The 15,569-nt window shown below is 47.1% G+C and overlaps 1 protein-coding gene and 1 pseudogene across 9 annotated transcripts in view; both read right to left on the minus strand.

Annotated features, from left to right (window-relative positions):
* Positions 1–9,711, minus strand: part of CELF6 (CUGBP Elav-like family member 6) — a 30,144-nt gene extending 20,433 nt beyond the window's left edge. For 2 of the 9 annotated variants that reach the window (XM_033109362.1, XM_033109355.1), the window contains exons 1-2: positions 9,173–9,694; positions 5,402–5,484 (exon numbers count right to left, since the gene is read on the minus strand). In XM_033109362.1, the coding sequence (XP_032965253.1) occupies positions 5,402–5,484; positions 9,173–9,434 (345 nt within the window). In that variant the 5' untranslated portion in view covers positions 9,435–9,694. Of the gene's footprint in view, positions 1–5,401; positions 5,485–9,172 lie in introns of all 9 variants that reach the window. The other 7 variants (XM_033109354.1, XM_033109353.1, XM_033109358.1 and 4 more) reach the window with 6 other exon arrangements.
* Positions 9,712–11,854: 2,143 nt separating this feature from the next.
* On the minus strand, positions 11,855–12,388 carry LOC117023232 (ferritin light chain-like; annotated as a pseudogene).
* Between the last annotated feature and the right edge of the window lie 3,181 nt (positions 12,389–15,569).

Below are 15,569 nucleotides of genomic sequence, written 5' to 3' on the forward strand. Positions count from 1 at the left end.
TGGTGGGTATGGGACTGAGGCAGAGGAGGAAATGATGGCTGACTCTCAGGTTTACGGCTTTGGTGTTGGGGAGGTTGGCAGTTTGGGAGTTTGGAGGTGCAGGACAAGTCCTCAAGGGAGTAGCCAAGAGGATGAGGACAGAACTGGGGAGAGCAGTGCCCCCTGGGCTCTGGGCCCAGTCCCCACGGGGAGGTGGCAAGGGATTTAGGTATGCTCTGTGGCTGGAGGAGAAAGAGAGCTGCCCACATGAACTGCCTGGGCAACCCTACCCTGCTTCCTTCCTGCCACAGCCAGGGGAGGGATGTGAGGTAACCATGGTTCCCCTTTGAAGAAAAGAAGGCATTGCCTCCTTGGCCAAGAACTTGTCACGGGACCTCAGGTGAGCTCTTGCTTTTGGCTTGTACCTATTCCCTTGAGAGTTTCCTAGGTGGCATGCAGGCTCATGTCTGCTTCAGAGCCCAGTCCTGGAGGGGACATCAAAGGACAGAATGTCAGCGAGAGGAGAGAACAACTTACTCCAGGAAGTGAAGAGGGGAAGGCTGCAGTCGGCATGTACACGTGCTGGGCCTTGATCCTTCTGCCCCCGTCAGCAGAGGGAAGGCAAGACCCCACCCCTTCTTCCTGCTTCACTTGCCTAAAATTCCTGCCCTCAGGCTCAGCATTGCCCTCTTCAGGTGCTTCTGTCCTAATGCCAACTCCTTCCTCCACTCTGCACTCATGCTCTCAGCCTCTTCCCCCACCCCCACGGGAAGAGTGTTTTCAGAATCTCCCCCAGAGAAGGGACCACTGGTGGGTCTAAGAGAGGCATCACGGGTGCAGGGAAGAGCAGAGCAGAGTAGAGGAAAAGCAAACTTCACCACTTGCAGCATTTTTTCTACTCACCTCCTCCTCTAATTCAACCAAGTGCCAATGGCTCTAGACTCTATACGCATATGGTAAATACCTCTCAAGTGCATCCTCTCCGCCGCATTCCTGCCCCACGCCCAGCTCCAGGCCAGCATCAACATTCACCTGCACTCAAACAACCATCCTAAAGCGTCATCCTCCCTCCGGTGGTGCTAACTCTCCAAGCCAACCTTCACCCTGTAGCCAGAGTGGTCTTTTAAAACCAGTCCCTCACTCTTCCCTGTTTAAAACCCACCCATGGTTCCCCATTGCAAGCCTCCCAGTAAATCCCAAGATCCCGAGACGGGCAGTCAGAACTTGTGAGTCCTGCTGCCCCACGCACACGATACTGTCCATTCAACGGAGAGCCTTAGCTCTCTTTGCTGGACACCTTCTCTACCAGTTCTCACCCTGTCCGCAGATTTCCAGAAGTGGCCTTTGTCTCTTAGGTGTCTAGACCTTCAAACATGATGAATTATGATCATGATTCAGCTCTGATAGCATCTCCTCTATAAAGTTTCTCCTCCCTCTTTACTCCTGCTGCGTCTTTTACGTACCCAGGTGTAAACCCCACTGAGATGTAATGAGCTATTTCTGGGCTGGAAGCTCCTTGAGGGCAAAGATTTGACTCACTCACTGGGCATCTGCTAGCGCATACAGTGCCGTTGTGTGAGTTAGAAAAACTGTGTCCCTTCCTCTGAGCTGACACAGCCCTGTGATAATGTGCATGCCTTGGTCAGTAGAGCATGGCTGGATTTTGCCCCCCATTTGCTCTTTCCACTCAAGCTGTTTTGTGCAGGGCACAACTGCAAGAGCAAATGTACTCAGTCTGTCCATCTCCTTCACAGTGTTTAAGGGATGGATGCCCAAAGTAAAGGAAGTCATAAGTAGGGAGACACACAAGTAAGGGGGCACTTTCTCAGTCCCAGAGGTGGGGGTGAAGTTGGGCTTCACCTTCTGCAGGTGGATTCTGGGGCCTAAAGTGGGGTTGAAGGAAGTGGCTCCGGCTTCACAGGGAAGAAGCTGAAGAAGATGGAACACACCACTGAGGTTTGAAGGAAATCCTGAGTAGGGAGCCAAGCTTTGATAGGTGACAGAAATGAGCCCAGGGCAGGTGGAGGTCCCAGTGCAGCAGTTCCCATGAAATTTCCCCGAGGGGCTCAGGATTTCTCTTTGGCGTTGACCCAGCATTTCCTCGTCCCACTGACAGTCCTGCCTGTCTCCAGAAGCAGCGAGATTGATTTTGTTTCTTCTTCTCCAGAAGATGGCAGTTGTACCCGAGACCCAGCGCTTAGAGAAAGCTGGACACCCTCCTCCCTCCATTCTGGTGGGCCTGAGGCCAGGTGAATAAAGCTGCCGCTGCCCCTGGCAGGCCCGGAGGAAAGATTGATGGCATGGACATTGCTGGGGCTGGCCAATGAAGCCATCAATTTTCATTTAGGAGAATAATTAAATATTAATTTTCACTTTGTTAAGCTGGGGAGGGGGAACAAAGCCAATCCTGGCAGTGCCAGAGAAGGCCAGGCCATGTTGGAAGACTGTAGATGAAAGGGTGGGAGGGCGCAGCTATATCCAGTCACCAACCCCTCCAAGATCCCAGACCCCACTCTGTCACCACCTTGGCTCAGATAACAGAGAACGAGTTCTGGAGCCGGACTACCTGGCCTCAAAACCTATATCTTCCCATTAGTAGCTACATAACCTTGGGCAGGTCACTTGTTTTCTATGACTCAGTTTCTTCATCTGTAAAATGGGAATGCCACTAACAACACCTTCTTCACAGAGGATTAAATGACTTTGAATATGTAAAGTTCTGGAATCCATAAATGTTACTTACTATTATTTCTCTTTTCTTCCCCATAAATTATCCCAGTAGTCTAGGGCTTCACAGCCCTTATAGCAGGTGTTCTTACCCTCACAGTCTTCCAGGTACCCCTTGTCCTGTGGGGCCCTGTGGCTTGTTGAGGAGGGGTGTTATTTTCCCAAAGTTCATCTTAATTTTTTCAGTGCCTTTTAGTTGCTTTCAGAATAAAATCCAAACTCCTCAGCCTGGCATCCAAAGGTTCCTCTCTAACCAGGGGATCCTTCTGTGGATTCTCTCCAGCCTGGCCCACGCTCACGGGAGCCCTCCCCCACACTTCCAGCCCCGTTTCACACACATCCTGTTCCTTCTGTCTCCGCACCTCTACCACGCTGTTTCCCACATGGAATGTTACGGTTTGTCTCAGTGACACTTAATTCTAATTCTAGCCACAGAAGTCATTTACTCTGATGGTTGGATGAATGACTTCTACTCCTCCTCCTACTAACACTGCTGTTACTATTACTACCACTACCACCACCAGCCAACCTGTATTGGGTTCAGCCCTTTATATGACTTAGTTCATTTAATTATAACAACAGCCCTAGGAGTTCAATTTGACAGATGAGGAAGCTTAGGCTTAGAGAGGTGAAGACTTGCCCAGTGTCACAGAGGTAGTGAGTGGTGAAGCCTGGATCCACGCCCAGGTCTGTGTGACTCCAGAGCCTGCACACAGGGGACTGGTGAGAGTGATAAGTTGGTGTTACTTGACACTAAATCTTCAAGAGTGAGGCTTCCATTATTAGGGTTGGTTCTAGGATCTGACACCCCATTAACAGCTTGCTCGGCTCTAGGCAAAATTTGTCCCCTTGCTGGACAGCTCCAATTCAAAGAAATGACTTCTTTAGCTTGAGACGAAGGTAGTGTTTCTGTTCTTTACAAGGTCGGACACTTAAGTTCGTGAACTCATCCTAGAAAAAGTGCTACATATCTCATTGCTGAATATCACTACGGTCACCCTTGGCAAGCTATGCACCGATGCCAGCGTCTAGTCCACGCTTCAAAGCAATTTTGAAATTCTTTTTCTGGAATGACCATCACAGCTGTTGTCGTATGGCCATTGGTGTCCTGAAGGTCATCAAAATGTCTTCCTTTTACTACTTCCTTTATCTTCAGGTAAATAAAGATGTCATTGGGGGCCAGATCAGGTGAGTAGGGAGGATGTTCCGATGGTTATTTGTTTACTGGCTAAAAACTCCCTCACAGACAGTGCCGAGTGAGCCGGCGGTGCTTGGTCGTGATGCAAGAGTCATGAATTGTCGGTGAAAAGTTCAGATTGTTTTCGTCTCACATTTTAATGCAGGCTTTTCAGCACTTCCAAATGGTAAACTTGGTTAACTGTTTGTGCAGTTGGTACAAATTCATAACGAATAATCCCTCTGACATCAAAAAAGGTTAGCAATAGCGTTGCAACAAGTTCACAAACTTAATTGTCACACATTGTATACCCACTGATCCTGATCCTTTCCTCTGGGGCCACCCACAGAAAACCAAATCCCTCTTCAGAATCTGCAGGTGATTACCCCCACCTCCAACAGTAATATTTATCACGATCTTACTCTGTGCCAGGCCCTTGCTAAGCCTCAGTTAATCCTTATGATAGCCCAGTCAGCTAAGCGTTAGTATCACCCACTCCTTATAGGTGAGGAAATTGAAGTTCAAGAGGTAAGTAATGTATCCCGAGACACAGGACTGGTAAATGGAAGAGCTGGGATTCAAATCCAGGTCTGTGAGACTCAAAAACGACGACTATTAATTATATTAGGATGCCTCTCTAGTAAAACCCTCACTAAACCCTATCTTCTCCAGCTAACTAGCTCCAATTTCTTCAAACTGCCATCCCATGTATATATTATGTCCTCATCCCTTCGTGGTCTCTTTTTGGTGGGCTAATGACCCTCTTAAATCTGAGGCCTTGGACTGGATATAGTCCCAGGGTTAGCCTGCCCACGACATTTGCATACTGCTCATGTTCTAGACGCATCACTCCTTTGACAAGAGAACATGAAGATGGGTAGTTTGACTTGCTCTTAGTGAACTCATGCTAGTTCCTAACAATTACCACTTTCTTCCTGCCACATGGTCAACAGGTCCTTCTTTGCCTTTTGTCCAATGATTAGCCATTAGCCAAGGCCGTACTACGTGTCAAGGGTACATAATGGCCTGGTTGCCTGGAGAATCAGGTCTCTCTTAACTTCAGCCAAGTGTTTTAGGTGCGAAGGGAAGGCAGTCTTGATGAGTCAAGGCACCGTCCAAAAAAACACTACAGAAAGATGACCAGAGGGGCGTGCCATTAAGGACCTGAGAACTGGAGAAAAGGGGATACCAGCCCAGAAGAGCCCTAAGCCATGTATCTGCATCCATGCTCACACCAGTGACAAATGACACCTGAAACCATGACTTTAGCCAAGGTAGGCGAATTCCAGTGTAGCCTACAACACTGATGCCTCTCTTCAAAGATGGGATGGAACCATTTCTTTCAGCCAGAAGAAGAACCAGTAGCAGCAGTCCAGGGCACAGGTAAGCCTCTCCTAGAAAGACGGCTCTGCTGCTAGTTCCTGGATTCAGTCCAGCTCCTACGTGCTGCTTTGGCATGCACGTAGGGCATGTCCCCAGCTTGAGGTGACTCCCACCCCCCAACCCTGGTGGACTTACCCCTGGCAGGGTCTTCTGCTCGTGCAGTGCACTCTGGGCCTTGAGAGCAGAGTCCCGGGCGCAGTAGGTGAGGAAGGCACAGCCTGGGGAGGAAGAGGCTGGCTCAGGGGGTTTCCTGAAATCCCCAAATACTCTTCCTGGAAATATTCCATTAAGTTTACAAACTCAAGGCCACTCTCCTTTAAGCAAGGACACTGCTTCTTCTCTGCCTCCTACCCTCTCTGAAATGAGGGGTTTCACGTGCCTGTGTCCAAGGCTCTGGCTCCCTTTCATTTGCTCTTGACCTCCTGCCTAGGGAACATGCGTCCCCACACCCAGTCACATGCTCATACAATCCCACATCTCTCCTCCCGACTCCAGCCCTAAATCCTGTTGGGGTTAAACCTCCCTAAGCGGCTTTGCCTTCAGCTTTAAGCCCAGTCTGCCCTTCCTTTTTGGATTCATACTCAGAGTCTCCCAGAATCAGCTTTGATTCCTTCCCAACTCAGTTTCAGATGGGAGGGGGAGACGAGGAGAAGGAAGTTTGGGATCCAAGTCCAGGACCCCACAACTCCTTTCTAACACTTGCCTCCTCCAAGTCTGAAGCTGAGGAATGGGGTAATTTGAGGCTTAGAAGATAGGGCTGGCTTAAGGGCTTCCTGTAAGTGGGAGCCTCCAGGACTTCCAATCCTATCCAAGGAGCTTGATCTGTCAGCTCTCCCAAGGTTTCAAGATAGGGCATCTTAAAGGGTTATTGTGCCCCAAATCTGACTTCTCTAAAAGAGCTACTAGATTATAGGGAAGAGGAGTCTGGGTTGAACCAAAAGTCCTACCCCTTTTTGTTCAGCCTCAGAACCTGGGGCCTACTAGGAAACACTGAGGCTGGGATCTCTTCCTTTCCAACAGTCATTGAGCTCTCATTCAGGAAATATGTACTGAATACTTACTTATGGTGGGGCGTTATGATGGGCTGGGGATGAAGTGGCAACAAGACGGACACATCCTATGCCTTCGTGTGGATTACATAAAGGATCACGAGGGGCGTGTAACTGAATCCAAAGGGTTGAGGAATGTCTCAAAGAACCCACTGAGTCCGCAATAACAAATAGGGTTTAACCAGGTGACAAGAAGGGTGGTGGTTATTTCAAGAGAGGGAATGCCACGTATGAAGACTGAGTCAAGAATTCAGTGTGTTGGAGACATGGGTGGAAGTCTAGCATGGTTGGAGATTGGTGAATGGAGGCAGAGTAGCCAGTGAGGTGTGCAGGTATCAGGTCATCTATAGTCTTGTACACCTCAGTCTGGATTTTCAACTTTTTTCTAAGAGCAGTGGAGAGCCACTAACAGGTTTTAAACAGGGTTGTGGCATGATAAGATCTGCATTTTCAAAAAGAGCCTTTTGGGTGTAGGAAGGAGAAAGGCTGAAGGAAGAGAAAGTGGATGTGGGCAGCTTTTAGGAGCCTGGTGCAGTTTTCCACTTAGACCTCAGCAGACTAGAAACGCAAATGGGAGCTTTTCTCCAATGCCTTCTATGTGGCTTCCCCCTTAAGGTGGGTGGATATTTGCTGTTTGTTGAGTTAATGGCACCTTACAGAGCTCCTGGGACAAATTCTCATCGTATCAATAGGGAAACTGAAGCCCAGAGAGCGTGTCAGTGGCAGGATAGGGTTTAGAATCTCTTAACTCCTAGGCTGAGGTTGTTTTCAAAGCACTGTGTCTGCCTCCCTCAGTACCCAGCCATCAAAAGGAAAATGAGTCACTGGCTTTTGGACGTCATTGTTGCTGGGGAGAGGATGGGAAAGATGCTGACTTAGAGACCCTCCCTGATCATCTTGCCAGGCAATCCTGCCGTGGAGAGTTGCAGGTTGGTTTGGGGCTAAATCACCCAACATCGGATTCCGCTTACTTCTCTGTTCCATCTTCTGCCATCAGGCCATATCAGCTGACATCAGAACTGGGCAGGGCTGGGCTCCTGTCTGAAAGGCTCAGGGGCCCAACTGCTGCCTAAAGGAGCCCATGTGGACTACCTGAGATAGGGGGTGGAAGAATGAAAGGATGGAATGACAGAGAAGCATGGCTTGAGGGAGGGGTGAATGAAAAAACAGGAAAAATTAGAACTAAATGGAGAGAGAATACGAGGAAACAGTCCAGAGACTCTGATGGTGTTTGAGTGAGAATTAAAGGTATTCTATACACTTTCCTTCTTGTAAAGATGACCCCCCCAAATTAGCTTCTATTTACATACTGAAATAAATGTCTAGAAAATAAGAAAATAAATTGCTATGGATGGATGGACAGCCAGGCAGCCAGACTGCATTAGAAGGAATCTGGATGTTATGCTCTTGTCCTTTCATGCCCTGTTTAAAATAACCCCACCCCAAAGGGTAGGAGATGCTACCTACTTGGTCCCAGATCTTCTATGGGCATTTATTTTCCTGAAGTCACTAGGAACTCCCCAAGGTCTCCCAATTGAAAAGAGGTGGAAGCCTGATTACAGCTCCCTTAGGGAAGTGCCTTTAGCTGTTATCCAGGGCCCACCACTTCTCTCCCAGGAAAATCATGGAGAATAGTTGGTGAACTTTCCCTCCCCCAAATCCTGAAACCACAGCATGGTGAAAGTAGGGAAAGATAAAGTGTTTCTCCTCAAATCATTTCCTTCCCCCATCCATGTATGACATGTGACTCTGGCTCTCTTACTCCAGCCCAGCCTGGAAAGACTTTTCTGCATGTAAACAAGCCTCCTCCCTCTCTCTACAGGAAGAAAGGGGTGTGGCTGGACAGGACTGTGATGCTTCTGTCTTTCTAGCAGGGGCAGGGAGAAGACCCCTTTTCTGCCTTTTCAACCTGACTCATCCTAAGTCTCTGGCCCACAGGCTCTGGTCCAGGACCAGCCTGTGAGGGAGGGAAAAGAGGAGGCCATACAGGGCAAAGTTGAGGCACAGGATTAGGGTGATTAGGGATGAAAAAAGTGCAGGTTCAGCTGAGAGGAAATCTGAGACGAGGGGGCACAAGGTGGCAAGAGTTCCAAGCCAAGGTTAGGGTTCTGGACTCAAATAAGAGGCAGACAGTGTTGGGATTCTGGCAAGGGGTAGGAGAGATTGGAAGTTACTCTTAAACATCAGGGTGGAATTTGGAGCTGAGAGCCCCCTGTGAAGGGAATTGGATTTTGTGAGTTCGCTAGGCCTGGGTTCTGAAGAAGGGGAGAGTTTGGATCTGTGGCATTTTAAGGTGGCAATCTGAGAGTCAAAAGAAGACTCTAGAGTTTGGCTGGGCTTGGAGGCCAGAATGAGGGGTGCAAGTTCAAGATGTGTGTGTGGGTGGTTATGCTTAAATGGGGTGGCATCAGATGGGGGTGTTCAGGAATGATTGGGTCCAGCATTTGGAGGACTGAAAGTATTAGAGACCTAGAAGGTGGAATAAGTTTCCAAATTCCAGGCTTTGGGATGTCTAATGGGAAGAATGGAGGGAGGTTCAACTGAAAGGCAGGGACTGTTGGGATGTGAGAGGAGAAGAGTAGGAAGTTTGAGAACATGTCAGAGGACCAGAGTGATGATCAGAGGAAGGACAGCAGAGAAAATTCTGGGTTAGGGGTTCTGTGATCTGGGGAGGATACTGGGCTGAAGTGAGGCTGATATTGGACTGCCCCTAGGTAGGGCTAGGGTTGGGGCTGCGGTTGAGGCTGGAGTTTGGGTTGGGCCGCACTCTAATCGGATTGGGGCTGGGCAGGGCTGGGCTGGGCAGGGCTGGGCAGGGCTGGGCTGGGCTGGGCTGGACTGGGCTGACCCCGCGCACCTTTGTGGAGGCCGGTGAGCCGGTCCTTCAGCACCGTCAGCTCGTAGATTCGGCCGAACTCCTCGAACAGCGGCTTGAGGTCCTGCTCGTCCAAGCCCCGCGGGATCTGCCCCACGAAGAGCTTGATGGCGTCGTGGTCCTTCATGGGCACCGCAGGACCTGGGTTTAGCCCGCTCATGCCGATGCCGCTGTCCGCGGTGCTGAAACCCAGGCGCGGGCCGGGGCCGGCGGGCGGTGCAGACCCTCCGGGCGCCGCGGCCATATCCCCGCCCGGCCCGCCCTCCCGCCGGTCCCACCGATCCCGCCTGTCCCGCCGTCCCCTCCCTGGACCGGTGGCGAGGGCCAGGAGGGAGGGGGCGGGGCCCGGGCAGCGAGGGCGGGGGGCTGCACAGGGGGCGGGGTCCCTGGTGGAGGGGCGTAAAAGGGGAGGGGCGGGCTGGAAAGAGGCGGGGCCGGGGGCGGGGCAGGCCCGGGCCGAGCCTGCCGGACGCAGGGGTCTGGTTTCAGGTGCCCGCTCCGCTCTCTCTGGGCTCCCGCCGGAGCTCTCCCGGAGCCGAGCCCTGAGCCCCAGCCCCCGTGCTTGGTGACGTCAGGCAGCTGGCCGCCGAGTCTACGCAAATGATTTGCATAATGAGGAAGCAGCGGCCAATCAGAGCTGGAGTTGACCGGGCTCGGCCGGGGGCGGAGGGGCGGCTGGGCTCACGCGCGCCTGCTCGCCATGGCAACCGGACCTTCGGATGCCCTGTGTGTGTCGAGTATGTGCGGGCGTGGCCGTGAATCGCGCGTGTGCGCCTTAGACCGCGTGAGGGGAAGTAGCTTCGTCATGCGTCTGCGGGAGTCGGAGCTACCCCCCTCCTCACACACAAGCACACACAAGCACACACACCTCTAATCACAGGAGCCTTTCCTGCGGGGGCGGATGGGGATTCCTCTCCCTTTCACACTACCAAAGCCAGTTCCTCCGAGCCATCCTACCCCGCCCCACCACACATCTCTCTTCCGTGTCTTCAACCACTTCCTTACCCACGAGCCTCAAACAGGTTCTTCCTTGTACCCACCCTCTGTTTTAAAAAATGTTTTAAAGAAAGAGAAAAAAATAATAAAACAAAAACTCCAAAACACTCTTTGAACTCGCATTCCTCCTCAGGAGAGTGAGAGAACTTATTAGCCATATTTGCTCAGATACCTAGTTCATCGCAATTCCGCGAGCTCAAAAGAGTTATCCACCTTTTCTGGAAAACGAAGCTAAGTGAGGGTCCAGTACGTTAGGACCAGACCTGCCCCTAACATCTGCAGGGCCTATTGCAAGAGAAGAAATGGAAATAGACAAACAGTGTGTCTATATATTTAAAAGATGTAAAATGAGTTCAAATTTGTTAAATAAAATATGTTCGCGTCTCATTTTCACAAATACATGTCCATAATAAAAGTATATGTAAAGCTGTATATGATTGAATGTTGGCAAAATATCAGAGCTGATGGAATTTTATTACTCTTGCTCGTGTCTGAGTATTCTCTTGATGGGCCAGTGATGTTTGGACAGAGGAGTAATACAATAAAGATAAGTAATTCATAAATTATATATTTATTTTATAAAACTTTTTGTTGTCTTTTTTCAAGTAACTTGTGTCCACTGACTGTTCTGAGAAACTCTCAAGAGCAGCAATAGCAATTGGAATCAACAAAATATTATTCAGAAATAAATTGTGATTTTTTTAAAAAAAATTATTTTTTAAATTTTAACAAAAGTTACTTCTTGTAATTACCTGATTATGAAGTGGGTTACTACAACATTTTACTTTCGTCCAATTCCATGTAATTTTAAATTTCCTTTGACCCATGGATTATTTATAAGTGTATTGGTTAGTTTTCAAATGTTTGAAGATTTTCCTGTTATCTTTCTGTTACTGATTTCTAGTTTGAGTCCATTATGGTCAGAGAACACACACTGTATGATTTCACTTCTTTTGCATTTGTTTATAGATGTTTATGACCCTCAGAATATGATGTGTCTTTGTAAATGTTTTGTTGGTATTTGAAAAGAATGTATATTCTGCTGTTGGGTGGAGTGTTCTATAAAAGCTGATTAGATCCTGTCAGTTGATGATGTTGTTGAGTTCTTCTATATCTTTGCTGACTTTATGTCTAGTTGTTTTATCAACTGTTGAGGGGTGTTGAAGTCTCCAACTATAATTGTGAATTTATCTATTTTCCCTTTTAGTTATATTACTTTCTTTTTTCTTTTTAAGGAGAACAGGGCTTTATTGAGGAACCGTGTGTACACTTCCAGGATTTTTTCCAAGTTAAGTTGCTGTCCCCCCAGTCGTAGCCATGGCGGGCACAGTCCGGCTTCAGGTCCAGCCGCCGTCTCTAGCTGCAGGGGCACAGCCCACCATCCCCTTCAGGAGTCCAACCGGCAACCTTGTAGTTGAGAGCCCACTGGCCGAACCAGCAGCCTTCGGTGTTAGGAGCATGGAGCTTCAACCGCCTGAGCCACCGGGCTGGCCCTACTTTCTTTTTTTCCTGCAAAAAGTTTGATTGTTTCAATTTGGTCCATGGCATGGGAGGGGCTCCAGGGTGGTTAGAAGTCTGCCTAGTAGTTGCAGGGAGAGGCACAGGCAGAAGCCCAACACCAGGGGGATGCAGAGGGGCCGCTCAAAGGCCTCTGGACTCCAAAGTGTCCTAGTGGTACTTGAGGGTGAGCTTTTCAAAGAGATACTTGCCTAGCAAAGCCTGGGGGCCAAACAGCCTGTGGAGGTTAGTCAGGTGGTCGCCCATCTTCTTGATGAGTTTCACCTCCTCAGCCAAGAAGTGGCTCTCCAGGAAGTCATAGAGATGGGGGACTGTGTGGGCAAAACACAGGGCATGCAGATCCAAACGGATCTGGTTCAGGTTTCTCCATGACCATGGCATCTTCCAGGGCTTCCTGAGTTTTACCCCACTCATCTTGGAAAGGCTTCTATAGGTCCCGGAAGAGGGTGTGGCCACCACACTCGTTTTGCATCTTCAAGAGACGTTCGGCGCCTTCATGTTTCTCCTTGGCCAGCTCGTGGAAGAAGGGAAGAAGTAACCCACGCCCTCCAGAACCACAGTGTTGTGGTTGAAATAGAAGCCCAGAGAGAGATATGTGTAGGAGGCCTGCAGATGCAAGTTGACCAAGTGGTTGATGGTGGCCTCCACCTTGCTGGAATACTTTTGACAAACTTGGGGGCTCATGGTTGCTCAGCAATTAGGGGTTAAGCTAAAAAAAATGGTGTTGGCTGGTCTTGGAGGCCGAGGATGGCTGAAATGATTCTGAAGGTTGTGACTGGAAAAGAAGTTGGAGGGTGGTTGGAGACTGGAAGAGGGACATCTCAGGGTCTGTTCTGTCCAAACACTGCTAAAGGTAGAGACAGATCTGAGGGACTGACAAGGACACTGCCCAGTTATATTAGTTTTTTGTTCACATATTTTGCAGCTCTGTTGGTTGGTGCATGCACATTTATGATTGCTGTCCTCTTTTATCTCTGTGTTCTTGATAAATTTCTTGCTCTGAGATCTACTTTATCTGATATCATATAGCCAACCCTGATTTCTTTTGATTAATGTTTGCATGGTATATCTTTTTCCATCCTTTTATTTTCAACCTACCTATACTGCTAAATTTCAAGTGAGTTTCTTGTAGACAGCATATAGTTGGGTCATTTTTAAAAAACCAGGCCACTAATCTTTGCCTTTCAATTGCTGTATTTTGACCATTTACATTTAATGTAATTATCAACATGTTAGGGCTTAATTTTTTTAATCAAACATTTTGTTGTTTGTTTGTTTATTTATTATTGGGCAACAGTGTGTTTTCCCAGGATGTCAAGTCGTTTTTTTAATCTAGTTGTGGGGGGTGCAGTTCAGCTCCAAGTCAAGTCATTGTTTTCAATCTAGTTGTGTAAGGCGCAGCTCTCTGGTCCATGTGGGACTTGAACTGGTGACCTTGGTGCTATGAGGACCACAGTCCAATCACTGAGCCAACCAACTGTCCACCAGAGGCTCAGCTCCAGGCTCAAGCAGTGGCTTCTCACTGGACCATGTGAGAATCGAACTGTCAACCTTAATGTATGAGCACCATGCTCTAACCACTCAGCTCCAAGCTCAAGTCATTGTTTTCAATCTAGTTGTGGAGGGTGCAGTTCACTGGCCCATGTGGGAATTGAACTGGCAACCTTGTTGTTAAGAACTCACACTCTAACAAACTGAGCCATCCGGCCGCCCCAGGGCTTAATTTTTTGCCACTTAATTTTTTGTTTTCTTTTCATTCCCTCTGTTCTTCATTTCTCTTGTTTTCTTTTTTCTACCTACCTATCAGTTATTTGTTTCTTATTTTAGATACATTAAACATACATATCTTAACATAGTTTACGGGTATTGATATTTTACCAGTTCAAGTGAAATGTAGAAAAGTTACTAACCTTTAAGTCCCTTTATCTTCCCTCATTTATAATATAATTACCTTAACTATGTCCTTTACATACTTTGAGAACCAATTCAGATAGTGTTATTCAAAAACAATTTGGAAAACTCAAGAGAAGCAGTAAAGCCTATAATCTTGACCTATACTTTTTCTTCTTTAATTGTTCTTTCCCTTTCCAGATAGTCCAAGATTTCTTTTTTTATCATTTCCTCTATGTTTTAAGAACTTCTTTAGCCATTCTTTTTTTTATAACCTTTTTAAAAAAAATTAGGTTCACGTGTACAAAGCAACATAATAGTTAGACATTTAGACCCCTCATAAAGTGATAACCCACCCTCAAGCTACTACCCCTCTGACATCTTATATAGCTGTTGTAATACCATCAACTATTTTTCCTATGTTGTACTCCACATCCCCTGACTATATATACCTATACATTTAGTTATAGTTGACATTCAATATTATTCTACTTCACCTTCAGGTGTATAGCACATTGGTCAGGTAGCTACATAGTCTATGTCGTGACCCCTCTGATAAGTCCCGTGCCCATCTGGCACCTTATATGATCTTTACAACATTGTTGATTATATTCCCCATCCTGTGTTATGTTGATTATATTCCCCATACTGTGTTAACTATCAATTTATATTCCTAAATGCCTTCATCTTTTTCACCCTGACCTCAGCCCCATTCCCATCTGTCACCCTGTTAGATCTAATACCTATCTGGCACCATACATAGTTATTACAATATTGTTGACGATACTCCTTATGCTATACCCTACATTCCCATGACTACCATATAACACCCAATTTGTTCTTCTTAATCCCTTCCCCTTTCACCCATCCTTAACCCCCCTCCCATCTTAAAGAAGTCCCTCTAAGAGTCCTTGTAATATTGGTTTAGTGGTGATAACTCCTTCAGCTTTTTCTTCTCTTGGAAGCTCCTGATATGTTCTTCAATTCTAAATGACAGCCTTGCTAGGTAGAGCAATCTTGGTTATATGCTGTTGCTTTTCATCACTTGGAATATTTCCTGCCACTCCCTTCTTGCCTGCAAAGTTTCTGTTGAGAAATCAGCTGACAGTCTTATGGGGCTCCCTTGTAGGTAACTAATTGTTTTTCTCTTGCTGCTTTTAAGATTATCTTTGTATTTAACCTTTGGCATTTTAATTATGATATGTCTTGGTGTGGGCCTCTTTGGATTTATCTTGTTTGGGACTCTCTGTGCTTCCTGGGCTTGTATGTCTATTTCCTTCCCCAGGTTAGGGAAGTTTTCTGTCATTGTTTCTTCAAATAGGTTTTCAGTTCCTTGCTTTCTCTCTTCTCCTTCTGGTACCCCTATAATGTAAATGTTGGTATGCTTGATATTGTCCCAGAGGCCCCTTAAACTCTCCTCAATTTTTTTTTTGGATTCTTTTTTGTTTTTGCTGTTCTGGTTGGGTGTTTTCTTCTACCTTATCTTCTACATCGCTGGTTGGATCCTCTGCTTCAGCTAATCTACTGTTGATTCCCTGTATATACTCTTCATTTCCATTATTGTATCCTTTACTTCTGACTGGTTCTTTTTTAAGGTTTCCATCTCCATTTTTATGAGATCATTGAGCATTCTTATAACCAGTGTTTGGAACTCTGTGTCTGATACTTGCTTATCTTCGTTTTGCTTAGTTCTTTTTCTGGCGCTTTGCTCTGTTCTTTCATTTGGGACATGTTTCTTTTTTTTTTAATTAAAATTTATTGAGGTGACAATTGTTAGTAAAGTTACATAGATTTCAGGGGTACAATTCTGTATTACATCATCTACAAATCCCATTGTGTGTTCACCACCCAGAGTCAGTTCTCCTTCCATCACCATATATTTGTTCCCCTTTACCCTCATCTACTACCCCCTTCCCCCTTACCCTCTGGTAACCACTAAACTATTGTCTGTGTCTATCAGTTTTTGTTTCTGATT

The sequence above is a fragment of the Rhinolophus ferrumequinum genome, chromosome 6 (genome assembly GCF_004115265.2).
Source record: "Rhinolophus ferrumequinum isolate MPI-CBG mRhiFer1 chromosome 6, mRhiFer1_v1.p, whole genome shotgun sequence".
NCBI lineage: Eukaryota > Metazoa > Chordata > Mammalia > Chiroptera > Rhinolophidae > Rhinolophus > Rhinolophus ferrumequinum.